A 15,282-nucleotide genomic window follows, 5' to 3' on the forward strand; every position below is an offset into this window, starting at 1 on the left:
AGTTTCTGCTGTCCTGACTGCAGTGTGAAGCGGGGGAGGGGGAGGAGCCAGGGGTGTAGATGTTCCCTCTCTGTGTGTGTTGTGTAATTGTGCGTGTTTGCGTGTTGTATGTAGCGTGTAACGGGGCGTGTTTTGTCGCGTGGCAGTGTCTCCGGGTCCGATCCCGCAGCAGTACACCCACCCCAGCGCCACGCTGCACCCCCACCCGCAGCACCCCCAACAATCGGCCACGCCCACTGGCCAGCAGCAGCCCCAGGGTCAGCACGGAGGCAACCACCCCCCCGCCCCCAGCCCAGTGCAGGTGCGTGTGTGAGTGTGTGAGTGTGTGAGTGTGTGAGTGTGTGAGTGTGTGAGTGTGTGCGTGTGTGCGTGTGTGTGTGCGTGCGCAAGTGTGTGAGTGTGTGAGTGCGTGTGCGAGTGTGAGCGTGTGTGTGCATGCGTGCGAGTGCGTGCGAGTGTGTGTGTGTGTGTGAGGCGGTGGAGTGCGTGTGCGGTGTGAGTGGTGAGTGCGGTGCGAGTGCGTGAGCGTGTGTGAGTGTGTGAGTGTGTGAGTGTGTGAGTGCGGTCGATGCAGTGCGTGCGTGTGTGTGAGTGGTGCGGTGCGAGCGTGTGTGTGAGTGCGTGTGCGAGTGCGATGTGTGGAGGCGTTATACTCTCTGTTGAGCAACCTCTCCGTTGCAGCATACATCAGGCTGCTCAGGCCCTGCACCTGGGGAACCCCGGCCAGCAGCCCATGTACTCCGCCCTGGCCCCCACCCCCCCCTCCATCACCCCGGGACCCAACCCCCAGTCCCCCCAGACCAGCTACCCCTCTGCCCAGCAGACCGTCTACATCCACCCCCAGCAGCACGGGTACAACCACTCCCACATGGCACACGTGCAGCAGGTAAGCCTTGAGAGTGTGTGTGTGTGTGCGTGTGCGTGCGTGTGTGTGTGTGTGTGAGAGAGTGTGTGTGTGTGGGTGTGTGTGAGAGAGAGAGCGAGAGTGTGTGTGTGTGTGAGAGAGAGTGTGTGTCTTTGTGTGTCTGTGTTCTAAGAAAAGAGTAATAAGTAGTGTAATGTACAGGAGTCAGTGAAGAGTGATTTTTCTGGCTTGACATAAATAATTCTCTCTCTCTCTCTTTCCCTCTCTTCTCCCCTCTCCCTCTCTGCCCACACCTCTCTCACTCTCTCTGTCTCTTGCTCTCTCTCTCTGCCTCCCCCTCTCTCTCCCTCCCTCTCTGTCTTTCTCCCTCACTCCCCCGTCTCTCTCTCAGGCTCATATGCAGTCTGGGATGGTTCCTTCCCATCATGCCACGCCCACTCACCCCCCAATGATGCTGATGGCGACGCAGGCACCGGGCGGCCCCCAGCCCCCCCTCCAGCAGAGCGCCCTGCCCCCCATCCCCGTGTCCTCCACTGCGCACTTCTCCTACATGCCCCACCCCTCCGGTAAGCCCCGCCAACTAAACAGCTACTTATATGCCTACCACACACCTACCCAACACCCACCACACACCTACCCAAATCCTACCACACACGTACCCAACACTCACCAAACATCTACCCAATGCTAATTTTCTCTTTCTCCTCTCCCTCCAGTGCAACCCCACCACCAACAGCAGTTGTAGGAGAAGCAGAAGAGGGGAGCGGTTTCTTCTTCCAGCCCCCCCCCCCCCCCACCGTGGATCCCCGAAAAGAAGAAAACAGGGAGGGGGGGGTCCTCTCGCCCCTGCTACAATTCTGCTTTCTTTGTACCCGTAATTAGGAATGCTAACAGGTCAACTTGCAGTGGAGAAATGTTTTGAACTAAAGAGTTTTGATAACAGTCGGGACGTCCCGTGACAGAGTCGTACGGTATTAAACCCGCTGCTGGGGGGGGTGGGGGGGGCGTGCGGCCATTTTACGCAAAACTGGAACCTTCCATGTCCTTTGCACCTTCCAGTCTAAAGAACGTATTAACAGCTCTGTTCATCGCTGCTGCTATTTCTGTGCTCCAGTTTCGGGCAGAACTCCTCGTTTTAACCCGAAATTCGAAACTAAGAGAGAGAGAGAGAGAGAAAAATAAACGAGAAAGACAACCTCATTGTAATTAACCCGTTTGGCAAAAAAAGAAAGATGGATTATTTATGAATCATGACTGCTGAGGTGTGACCCCCCCCCCACCTCATCTTGACAGTTATGTAACTTTTAAGTTAAAAAAAAAAAAAGAACTTTTACTTTGTAGATAATATAAATAATTTAAAAAATGAGAAAAAAAATTTAAAAACATTAAAAAAAAGTTTTAAAAACTGTACGATTTTGACTGGTGTGGTTTTTCTGCTCTGTGTGTTCAGTGTGGCTGCATCGCTGAAGGTGAGCTGCGTGCGTTTCTGTCGTTAGGGCTTCGAGGGAAACGAGATACTGGCTGCTGGCCGTGGAAAATATGAGTCTGAGCCGTCTGAGTCCTCTCCAGCGCTCACACTGCAGACTCACTCCCTGAATGAGCATCATTTCAGCTCTCACACTGCAGACTCACTCCCTGAATGAGCATCATTTCAGCGCTCACACTGCAGATTCACTCCCTGAATGAGCACCATTTCAGCTCTCACTCTACAGATTCACTCCCTGAATGAGCATCATTTCAGCTGTCACTCTACATATTCACTCCCTGAATGAGCATCATTTCAGCTCTCACTCTACAGATTCACTCCCTGAATGAGCATCATTTCAGCTGTCACTCTACATATTCACTCCCTGAATGAGCATCATTTCAGCGCTCACACTGCAGATTCACTCCCTGAATGGGAATCATTTCAGCTCTCACTCTACAGATTCACTCCCTGAATGAGCATCATTTCAGCGCTCACACTGCAGATTCACTCCCTGAATGGGAATCATTTTAGCTGTCACTCTACAGATTCACTCCCTGAATGAGCATCATTTCAGCGCTCACACTGCAGATTCACTCCCTGAATGAGCATCATTTCAGCGCTCACACTGCAGATTCACTCCCTGAATGGGAATCATTTCAGCTGTCACTCTACAGATTCACTCCCTGAATGAGCATCATTTCAGCGCTCACACTACAGATTCACTCCCTGAATGAGCATCATTTCAGCTCTCACTCTACAGATTCACTCCCTGAATGAGCATCATTTCAGCTGTCACTCTACAGATTCACTCCCTGAATGAGCATCATTTCAGCTCTCCTGTTGAGCATTAACCGTTGAGCTTTCGCTGTATTGGAGGCCGGTGCTGGTTTATATATTTTCTGTCATTAAGGACATGTAGTCTTGGGAAGCTTCGACGATCCAGGTTAATCATCAACCCGGTTTTGTGAAAAAGGTTGTTAAATATTTTGTTGGGAAGACAAACCCAGCCCAAAGTTTTCTGTTTTTTTCCACCTTTCCTTTCTTCTATCCCCACCCCCCCCACCCCACCCCACCCCACCCCACCCCACCACTTATGAATTCTGGCCCCAGCACAAACGACACAGAATATTTAACCAGGTCATGGAACCAAATGCGTTGCCGCCTGTCTCCATAGGCTGTGCATGATGCGTGAAAGCCATCGTGTCCGTGAAAGACGGAATCTCTGTGAAATCCTGTGGGGGGGGGTTTCATTTCCTTCCAGGTCGGTGGGAATACGGATCCACTGACCCTCTTATCCTTGCAGCCTGGCTGCAGGTGGGAAAACTTGCGGCACCATGGGGGGACAACAAAAACTGAAGTACTCTGTCATGGACTTCAGGAGAGTCGCCACTAGGGTGCGCTGTGAAACTTAGAACGGGCTGGCACCACGGTCTCTTCCCAGAGCAAGCTGAATATTTGTAAATCTGTCCTGTTTTTGCTGGCAGATGATTTCAAGACCACCGTCATTAACTGTGTGCCACAGGAAGTGCAGTGAAATGGACCACAGCAGTAAAACTGATTTCCTCCGATAGGAATTGTATGAAACTTTATTCATTAAACGCTTGTGTGGGCGATTCGTTCAGATGTTTCAGAAAGACCTGCATTCTTTCTTGCTGCAGTCACCATACCTTGATCTGTGACTCTTGGAAGTATGACTCAACCACAGTTTGAGACGGTGAGACACACACGCCACGCACACACACGCACACGCACACACCATGCACACACACACACACACACACAGTCTGTCAGGAAGACCAGCAGGTTGGTCTCAGCAGAAATCCGGAGGCTTGTGTTTTCGCACCGGCTCACAGAATGAAACGCAGTCCATGCCATGTTATTACAACTTGGTTTTAATGTTAGCTTTATTTAAAAAAAAGGTTCAAATATACAGTTACTATAATTTAATATATATATATATATATATGCATATTCTAGGCATTTAATAAGAACAAATGTTATTTTATCTGACAGCATTAGGGTTTTTTTTTTTATTTAACATTTTTTGTACAAACGGGACAAGCAGTTTGGCGGGGAGGTGGTTAAATTTGCAGGGAGGAGACTTGGAAAGATTTACAGTGCTATTAATGCAAATAGAAAGTACAATAAGGCCTACATTCATTGTGCTGATTTGAGTGACGTGGGAGAAGAAAGGCCGCGGGTGTGTCTGTTCAGCGAAATGATTGTCTAGTTTCTGCCCTGAGTAAAATTGCAAAGTGACAGGTCTGCTGTTGCTATTTTTTTTCTTAAAAACCCAGGCTCACGTTGACGAACACACAAAGCGTAAAAAGTTGACATGCACAGATTCTCATGGAGAAATTAATACCTCAACATTAAGTGTATGGTTATAAACTTATTTCACGGTGTGTATAGGAATAATCAGAACTATGTATGAAAGTCATTTTTGGTTGCAATTGGGGAGGACACTTGGCGTTTCAATATATATATATATATATATATATATATATATAATTTTTTTTTTTTTAAATGAAGATGTGCGCACAGGAACACACGTTTTCACCATTTTGGATTTTAACACCCCCATCCTATTCGCTATTGCGACTGGCAGTGGGAGAGACCGTAGGTCTGCTTTTCGTTTCCCTGTCCAACTGTCACCGCTGCCGCCGCCGCCGTCCTCCCAAGCAGAAGCGGGAACGCTGCACACGAGGTAGTCAGGCACACATACAGTTTGCAACGTGTGAAAATGTGCCGCCCGTCCAGTCACCAAAGCACGGGGGGGGGGGGGGGGGTCGGAGGAAATTTGCCGAATTATAGCACGTCTGTTTCTGACGAGGCCGTTTGACAACTTTTGGGAATTTTTGCAGGCGTTGCACAAAACGCTGGAACATAACCCTGAGGGCCCGGGGCGAGAGAGGGGCGAGAGAGAGGGGTGAGAGAGGGGCGAGAGAGGGGCGAGAGAGAGGGGTGAGAGAGGGGCGAGAGAGGGGCGAGAGAGAGGGGTGAGAGAGAGGGGCGAGAGAGGGGCTTCCCTCCGGCCCAAACGAAGAGCCAGGACTCCCTCCTCCCCGTTTTCGGAGGGAAAGTTCACTGCGATGCCTGACAGTGCGATCAGCGAGCGGATGCCAATGGAGAGCGTTCGCCTCTTCATAGCCGCGTTCACCATTTTAATAGTTTTCATCCCTTTATTTTACAAAACGGTGTACTGCCATTGTCTTTTTGTTTTTTTAAACTGATGTAATCATTTTATATTAAGCAAGGGGAATTTTTTTTCTTTTTCTGGTAGCCACGTGAAATATGTTGAGTAAGAAAACCATTTTTATTTCTTTCGCTGTCTTGGCAGAAAAGCCTCGTGGTACTTCAGGGCAGGAGGGAAACAAACACGCTCGTGTGCATTTCTTAAAAACAGGAAACCTGCCACGATAAGAAAAGCGTTCTGAAGAGAACCCTACGTTAGGCCTCCGGTATTTGGGGTTGAAGGACAGTTAGTGTTAAAGTGGCAACAGAGAGAGGGTGTGCAGGTGCGGAGTTACCAGCACAGTGACAACAGAAATAAAAACGGATTGGGGGGGTCAGGGTAGGGGGGGGGGCACAAATCTGAACAAAACACTACAGAACTTGATTTAAAAAAACAAAACATAACCCCAAACACTAGTAGCTTAAATGAACTCTTGTGTTAATGCATTAATGCATCCAGGGTTTCCTCATAAAACATTAATGGCATTAATTATCCAACCATTTTCTCTGAAAGCCGTTGCAGTCATTTTGGGCAAAGTGACAAAATAATATAATAAAGATATTAACATATATTAATATAAACATTATTTATTAAACGTGTATAATGTTTTTAATATAATTAATCAAACACTACTGGGTATGTCAGTATCAAAAGGTAATGTTAACAATTTGCCCAAAACGCCACCAGTAGCCGTTAAAAAACTGGTATTCTAAAAACTTCTGAAACTAGGGAAGCCATTTCTCAAGGAAGCTGTAACAGTAGATGTTCACTGTCCATTTCATGTGTAGGGAAAAACAGGCGGGAAAATCAGATGATAATGCATTATGAAACCAATAACGCAGATATGTAACTGCTATGCTATGGAAAAAGAACTCTTCCTACTTCCTCCCAGCGCCCACTTCCTGCTTCCTTCTGGCCCACTTCCTGCTTTCTTCCAGCTCTTTGGTCAGTAAGGCCTGGTACTTCCGCTCCTGAGGATCAGAGGAACGTGTACTGGTTGTCGATGGCTCTCTTGCGCCCCCTGTTGGGCGGCTCCAGCTCATAGTCCGAGTCACGCTGGGGGAGTGGAGAAGGGTGGGGTTGGGCGTGTCTCTGTAAAGGCCTGCGGTCTGACTCGCTCCGGCGCAGAGTGTCCAGGTGGGGGCGCTCTGGGGTCGGGGGGGAGCTTCTCTGGAACAGCTGCCCTGGTGTGGGGAGGGTCCTGGGGGTCAGGCTCTCCGGGGATCCCAGGCGGGGGCAGCTAGAGGAGCTGAAGTGGGTCAGGCTGGGCTCCGAACTCCAGCGGTGCAGAGAGAAGGGAACCAGAACTGCCGAGCCAGTCACACACTGACCTGCAGGAAACACAGCCAATCACGATCAGCCACTGCCTTGCACCGACCAATCCCATCACAGGCTGAATGCAACCAACCAATCACAATAACATACACTGCCTTGAACCGACCAATCACATCACCCCCTGGAGGTCATCATGCCAATGAGCATCATGGGATGTTATTGATCATAAAATTCCTAAAACGCATTTTAAAATTATTATTTCGCAACAGCTGCAATATAAACATGATTACCTATCCATCCGTATCAAAAATAAAGCATTTGGAATTGAGCCATTTTTGACCTTTTTTGGACATAAGACTATAACCTCATGTAATTTGCCATTTTCCATGAAAACACATTATTGATCATAAAATTCTTAAAACGCATTTTAAAATTATAATTTCGCAACAGCTGCAATATAAACATGATTACCTATCCATCCGTATCAAAAATAAGGCATTTTGGAATTTGAGCCATTTTTGACCCTTTTTGGACATAAGACTATAACCTCATGTAATTTGCCATTTTCCATGAAAACACATTATTGATCATAAAATTCTTAAAACGCATTTTAAAATTATAATTTCGCAACAGCTGCAATATAAACATCATTTCCTATCCATCAGTATCAAAAATAGAGCATTTTGGAATTTGATCCATTTTTGACCCTTTTTGGACATTTGACTATAACCTTATGTAATTTGCCATTTTCCATGAAAACACATTATTGATCATAAAATTCTTAAAACGCATTTTAAAATTATTATTTCGCAACAGCTGCAATATAAACACCATTTCCTATCCATCCGTATCAAAAATAAGGCATTTTGGAATCGGAGCCATTTTTGACCCTTTTTGGACATTTGACTATAACCTTATGTATTTTGCCATTTTCCATGAAAATACATTATTGATCATAAAATTCTTAAAACGCATTTTAAAATTATTATTTCACAACAGCTGCAACATAAACATCATTTCCTATCCATCCGTATCAAAAATAGAGCATTTTGGAATCGGAGCCATTTTTGACCCTTTTTGGACATTTGACTATAACCTTATGTATTTTGCCATTTTCCATGAAAATACATTATTGATCATAAAATTTTTTAAACGCATTTTAAAATTATTATTTCGCAACACCTGCAATATAAACATGATTACCTATCCATCCGTATCAAAAATAAGGCATTTTGGAATCGGAGCCATTTTTGACCCTTTTTGGACATTTGACTATAACCTTATGTATTTTGCCATTTTCCATGAAAATACATTATTGATCATAAAATTTTTAAAACGCATTTTAAAATTATTATTTCACAACAGCTGCAACATAAACATGATTTCCTATCCATCCGTATCAAAAATAGAGCATTTTGGAATTTGATCCATTTTTGACCCTTTTTGGACATTTGACTATAACCTTATGTATTTTGCCATTTTCCATGAAAATACATTATTGATCATAAAATTCTTAAAACGCATTTTAAAATTATTATTTCGCAACAGCTGCAACATAAACATATTTCCTATCCATCCGTATCAAAATAGAGCATTTTGGAATTGACCATTTTTGACCTTTTTGGACATTTGACTATAACCTTATGTATTTTGCCATTTTCCATGAAAATACATTATTGATCATAAATTCTTAAAACGCATTTAAATTATTATTTCACAACAGCTGCAACATAAACTGATTTCCTATCCATCCGTATCAAAAATAGAGCATTTTGGAATCGGAGCCATTTTTGACCCTTTTTGGACATTTGACTATAACCTTATGTATTTGCCATTTTCCAGAAAATACATTATTGATCATAAATTTTTAAACGCATTTAAAAATTATATTTCGCAACAGCTGCAAATAACATATTTCCTATCCATCCGTATCAAAAATAAGCATTTGGAATTGAGCCATTTTGACCTTTTTGGACATTTGACTATAACCTATGTATTTGCCATTTTCCATGAAAAACATTATTGATCATAAAATTCTTAAAACGCATTTTAAAATTATTATTTCGCAACAGCTGCAATATAAACTCATTTCCTATCCATCCGTATCAAAAATAAGGCATTTTGGAATTTGACCATTTTGACCCTTTTGGACATTTGACTATAACCTTATGTATTTGCCATTTTCCATGAAAAACATTATTGATCATAAAATTCTTAAAACGCATTTTAAAATTATTATTTCGCAACAGCTGCAAATAAACACATTTCCTATCCATCCGTATCAAAAAAAGGCATTTTGGAATCGGAGCCATTTTTGACCCTTTTTGGACATTTGACTATAACCTTATGTATTTTGCCATTTTCCATGAAAATACATTATTGATCATAAATTCTTAAAACGCATTTTAAAATTATTATTTCACAACAGCTGCAACTAAACATCATTTCCTATCCATCCTATCAAAAATAGAGCATTTTGGAATCGGAGCATTTTTGACCCTTTTTGGACATTTGACTATAACCTTATGTATTTTGCCATTTTCCATGAAAATACATTATTGATCATAAAATTTTTAAACGCATTTAAAATTATTATTTCGCAACAGCTGCAAATAAACATGATTCCTATCCATCCGTATCAAAAATAGAGCATTTTGGAATGAGCCATTTTGACCTTTTTTGGACATTTGACTATAACCTTATGTATTTTGCCATTTTCCATGAAAATACATTATTGATCATACATTTTTTTAAACGCATTTAAAAATTATAATTTCGCAACAGCTGCAATATAAACATCATTTCCTATCCATCCGTATCAAAAATAAGGCATTTTGGAATCGGAGCCATTTTTGACCCTTTTTGGACATTTGACTATAACCTTATGTATTTTGCCATTTTCCATGAAAATACATTATTGATCATAAAATTCTTAAACGCATTTAAAATTATTATTTCGAACAGCTGCAAATAAACATGATTTCCTATCCATCCGTATCAAAAATAGAGCATTTTGGAATTGATCATTTTGACCTTTTTGGACATTTGACTATACCTTATGTATTTTGCCATTTTCCATGAAAATACATTATTGATCATAAAATTTTTAACGCATTTAAAAATTATTATTTCGCAACAGCTGCAATATAAACATGATTACCTATCCATCCGTATCAAAAATAAGGCATTTTGGAATCGGAGCCATTTTTGACCCTTTTTGGACATTTGACTATAACCTTATGTATTTTGCCATTTTCCATGAAAATACATTATTTATCATAAAAATTTTTAAACGCATTTAAAAATTATTATTTCGCAACACCTGCTATATAAACATGATTACCTATCCATCCGTATCAAAAATAGGGCAATTTGGAATCTGAGCCACTTTTGACCCTTTTTGGACATTTGACCTTATGTACTTTGCCATTTCCCATGAAAACACATTATTGATCATAAAATTCTGGAAATGCGATTTCAAAATTATTATTTCGCCACAGCTGCACAGACCCTTGTACCCTTACGTATTTTCCAGATTTCCCACTGAAACACATTTTTCACCATACATTTTTTCAAACATATTTCTATTTATTTATTTTACCATGGTCGTTAAAATTAACATGATTTCCAATTCATTGGAATCAAAAATGGACATTTTTGGACAAATTTCTGCATTTTTTCACTTTTTGGACATAAGACTATAGCTTCATGTATTCTGCCATTTTCCCATTGAAAAACATTTTTCATTATAAATTTCTTCAAATACAGTTCATCCAATTTACAGGGATGAGAAATATTCTGCATGTGATAAATCTGGAGGAAAGACATCCAAGAAGACGCATTTGACGACACCTACGATGAAACATGTGGAGGGGTCAGTGCCTGTGCTTGAGTCAGGTTCTATTTGCTTAACCTTAATTGTTGTGCACCATCATCAAGGGTGCCTACAGTGGCACGGTCCTTAGTGCAGGCTCAGTCCATAAAGAAATCCCTCCGACCCCTCCCCCCCCGTCTGCCCCACCCCAACCCCATCTGCCCCCCCCCCCATACATTCCCACGATGGTGCTGCTGAGCTGTGATCCCATCTCTTAAAACATGAAATGAGGGCAGCCTTAGACTGGTGTTTTTTAATGCTGTACAAGTGTTGTCTGACATCCATCGCTACCATTCTGAGAGCTCCACAAGAAGCAGGAAATTGAAATTTGCAAGGCACGCCTTTTAAAAACTTTTTTTTGAGTGCGGTTTTTTTGTCTTAATGAAGTATCTTATATTTTATAATCTATTATTTTTCAAATAAAGTTCTAGAGCTCATATGATGTCTTCTGTAACAAAAGGGGGTTGATTGACATCAGGAAAAGCCTGTTTTTTTAAAAATTATTTTAAACTATGCAGTTAAGGGTTGGACAAGTCAAGAATAATGACAGTAACATGACATCAGCTAAACTGGTTTCATATATAACAGGATATACATCAGCCCCTTCACCTGCTGTGTGTGTGTGTGTGTGTGTGTGTGTGTGTACATGTGTATGCGTACGTGTGTGCGTGCATATGGGTGTGTGTGTGTGCGGTGTGTCTGTGCACATGTGCGCATATGCGTTTCCTCTTTTCAGTTCGCTGAGAGTTCTCAGAAATTGTCTTAACCACCACCCAGAGAAAAACAGAACTGGCCAGATCCTGTGTTCCAGCGTACAGCAGGGTCACAGACCTCCTTCTGCCTCTCTGTCTATCCCATAGTCCCTCTCTCTGGCCACTAAACCCTCCAGTGTGCCACAGCCTCTGCCCCGCCGCCGGCAGGCCTCCGGGTGCTCTGTTCTGAGCTCATTACCTGCACCTGACACCCCTGCGTTAGCATGCAGCTTGAGCAGCACTGCGAAGACGAGGTAAAACTCACAGGTAACAACACGAAGCCACGAATGACCTCCCGCCTGTAGCGGCCACCACAGAGAAGGCCAACTTCAGCTGAGCTGACTTCTATGGTGGAATCCACATTTCAGCGCGCGGCAGGCGAGACTCCCCTCTCCAGGTGGGGCAGGGAGCTGTGGGGGACTCACCTGACGGGGTGGGACAGGGCGTGGCATGGCGGAGCGGGGTGGGACAGGGAACGGCACTCACCTGATGAGGTGGGGCAGGGCGGGGTCGGGTTGGGCGGGACGGGGCGGGGTGGGGCGGGGCAAGGCGTGGCACTCACCTGACGGGGCGGGGCCGGCCACCACAAAGCTGGACAGCCGGACGTCGCAGGCGGCGCCACACTCCAGCGGGATGGGGGACAGGCAGAATCGGCTCAGCATTTCGGAGACGGAGGCGAAGCTCAGGTGCTGCACCCGACACTGCCCCCACTCCGTCAGGGACAACCGCAGGTGCTGTGGGGGGGGGGGGGACGAAAATGACCCACCGTTTACTCAAACCGTCTCCCACATATCACCCCCAACGATTTCACTTCCCCGTCACAAAGACAGAAACGTGCAGCTCCATTTACAGAAGGACCATCGGCTCCGGTCATTGGCCACAGTTCAGACAGTGAGTGACCACCCACCCCAAACACACAAACACGTGCATATTCACTGATTTATTATTGCCGTGGTCGCTGTTGCTATGGATATTACTACACATTGTTACATTTATCATCGTTATTACAACTAATTTTGGCAATAAATACATGACTATTAGATAGTGTGTGTATGTGTGTGTGTATGTGCATGTGAGGGTGTGCTTGGGGTGTGTTTGAGGATGGTGGCGTGTGTGTGAGGGCGCGTCGAGGCGTGTCGGGGGATGTTTGGGGTGTGTGTGTGTGTGTGTGTGAGGGCACGTTGGGGCGTGTCGGGGGATGTTTGGGGTGTGTGTGTGTGTGTGTGAGGGCGCGTTGGGGCGTGTCGGGGGATGTTTGGGGTGTGTGTGTGCGTGTGAGGGCGCGTTGAGGCGTGTCGGGGGATGTTTGGGGTGTGTGTGTGTGTGTGTGTGTGTGTGTGTGAGGGCGCGTCGGGGCACCTCACCTTGGCCTTGCCCTGGAAGTTGAAGGTGAGGACGTAGTCGCCGCGCCGCGTCTCGCTCTGCCGCACCAGGAACACGCCGTGCCCGTCGGCGCCCGAGGTCTGCACCAGGTGCGCCGCCTTCACCCGCGAGATGGGCCCGTGGAACCAGGGGTACGCCCACAGGAAGTGATCCCCCTTACGGCACATCTGCTCCGACCGCGCAAAGGGCGGGGACCCTGCGGGGGGGAGGGGCCACAGATCGGTAGAGGAACCACAGATCGGTAGAGGAACCACAAAATGGTAGAGGAACCACAGATCGGTGGAGGAACCACAGAATGGTAGAGGAACCACAGATCAGTAGAGGAACCACAGATCGGTAGAGGAACCACAAAATGGTAGAGGAACCACAGATCGGTGGAGGAACCACAGAATGGTAGAGGAACCACAGATTGATAGAGGAACCACAAAATGGTGGAGGAACCACAGATCGGTGGAGGAACCACAGATCGGTGGAGGAACCACAGATCGGTAGAGGAACCACAGATCGGTGGAGGAACCACAGAATGGTAGAGGAACCACAGATCGGTGTAGGAACCACAGATCGGTGGGGGAACCACAGATCGGTGGAGGAACCACAGAATGGTATAGGAACCACAGATCGGTATAGGAACCACAGATCGGTAGGGGAACCACAGATCGTGAGGAACCACAGAATGGTAAGGAACCACAGATCGGTGAGGAACCACAGATCGGTGAAGGAACACAGATCGGTAGAGGAACCACAGATGGTATGAGGAACCACAGATCGGTAGAGGAACCACAGTCGGTTAGGAACCACAGATTCGTAAGGAACCACAGATCGGTAAGGAACACAAATGGTAGAGGAACACAGATGGTATGGAACTCATGATGGTTTGGGGAAGTGTATAACCACAGATCGACGGAACCGACTCTAGAGATCCCACATGGTGAGGACCAAGATTGGCCCAGGTCATAGGTTGGAATACCACTCGACGCCGACTCTGAGCTCACCCGTTGCACATGTCCCACCATGCAAGCCAAAACATTGCCACTGCCCAACCTGCAACACACAGACATTACACACTGCCCAACCTGCAACACACAGACTTACCTGCCTCACCGACTATACACACTGCCCAACCTGCAACACACAGACGATTACACACTGCCCAACCTGCAACACACAGACTATTACACACTGCCCAACCTGCAACACACAGACTATTACACACTGCCAACCTGCAACACACAGACTATTACACACGCCCAACCTGCAACACAGACTATTACACCTGCCACCTGCAACACACAGACTATTACACACTGCCCAACCTGCAACACACAGACTATTACACACTGCCCAACCTGCAACACACAGACTATTACACACTGCCCAACCTGCAACACACAGACTATTACACACTGCCCAACCTGCAACACACAGACTATTACACACTGCCCAACCTGCAACACACAGACTATTACACACTGCCCAACCTGCAACACACAGACTATTACACACTGCCCGACCTGCAACACAGACTATTACACACTGCCCAACCTGCAACACAGACTATTACACACTGTCCAGCCTGCAACACACAGACACACTGCATTACACACAGCTAACAGATTTAGTAACACTTGGCCAGTTTCAATACACAGGTAACACATAGCCTGCAATGTACACCTAGCACATAGCCTGTTACACACAGTTAACAGCGTGTGTTACACAAAGCCTGTTACACACAGTTAACAGCGTCTGTTACACATAGCCTGTAACACAGAAACACATTTAGAGGCAAGTACACAGACACAGTGAAGGACACTGTGTGACACTTGCAGGGCCAAAATAATCCTCCTTCGGACAGACCAGTGCGATTAAATACAAATAAGCAGCTCTTCAGTGAGCTAGCTAATCAGCCAATCAGCCTTCCACCAGCCTGACAGAGGTGAGCAGTGGGCCAACCCGAGAAGGAAGCGAGTAAGTGAGGGGGAGGGAGAGAGAGAGAGAGAGAGAGAGATATGTATATGTGTGTATGTATATGTATGAGTACATATATATATAATACTCTTATTGAAAAAATACTTTAAAAAAAAATAATTTAATTTAATAGATAATAAATATTATGTTACTGTCATTTATGCTGTTATTATTGTTGTTGCTTGTTTTCTTTTTAATTATATATTCCTACTGTGGTTGATTACTGTTATCACGACGCTTTGGCAATATGTATTTTTAAATATGTCAAGCCAATAAAGCATTTGAATTTGAGAGATAGAAAGACAGAGAGTAAGAGAGAGAGAGAGAGAGAGAGAGAGACAGTGTGGGGTCCTCTGGGCTCAGAGGAAGTGGCGTGAGCAGCGCTAAGCGACAGGCTCAGTCAGGAAGCCCGCCTCGTAATTCTGGGAAATGTGAAATGTTATTGTTCCTCTGCCCCGAAGAAAT

The 15,282-nt window shown here is 45.1% G+C and overlaps 2 protein-coding genes across 2 annotated transcripts in view; one reads left to right on the forward strand and one right to left on the reverse strand.

Annotated features, from left to right (window-relative positions):
- atxn2 (ataxin 2) overlaps positions 1-2,275 on the forward strand; it is a 30,870-nt gene extending 28,595 nt beyond the window's left edge. The window contains exons 21-24 of the mRNA XM_064353417.1: positions 147-307; positions 665-886; positions 1,257-1,431; positions 1,582-2,275. Of these exons, the coding sequence (XP_064209487.1) occupies positions 147-307; positions 665-886; positions 1,257-1,431; positions 1,582-1,610 (587 nt within the window). The 3' untranslated portion in view covers positions 1,611-2,275. The remainder of the gene's footprint in view (positions 1-146; positions 308-664; positions 887-1,256; positions 1,432-1,581) is intronic.
- A 1,944-nt stretch (positions 2,276-4,219) lies between these two features.
- The window catches only part of sh2b3 (SH2B adaptor protein 3), a 43,605-nt gene continuing 32,542 nt past the window's right edge, over positions 4,220-15,282 (reverse strand). Inside the window, 5 exon segments of the mRNA XM_064353418.1 lie at positions 4,220-6,899; positions 12,032-12,203; positions 12,834-13,048; positions 13,820-13,839; positions 13,945-13,956. Coding sequence (XP_064209488.1) covers positions 6,547-6,899; positions 12,032-12,203; positions 12,834-13,048; positions 13,820-13,839; positions 13,945-13,956 — 772 coding nt within the window. The 3' untranslated portion in view covers positions 4,220-6,546.

The sequence above is a fragment of the Anguilla rostrata genome, chromosome 10 (assembly GCF_018555375.3).
Source record: "Anguilla rostrata isolate EN2019 chromosome 10, ASM1855537v3, whole genome shotgun sequence".
NCBI classification, from domain to species: Eukaryota; Metazoa; Chordata; class Actinopteri; order Anguilliformes; family Anguillidae; genus Anguilla; species Anguilla rostrata.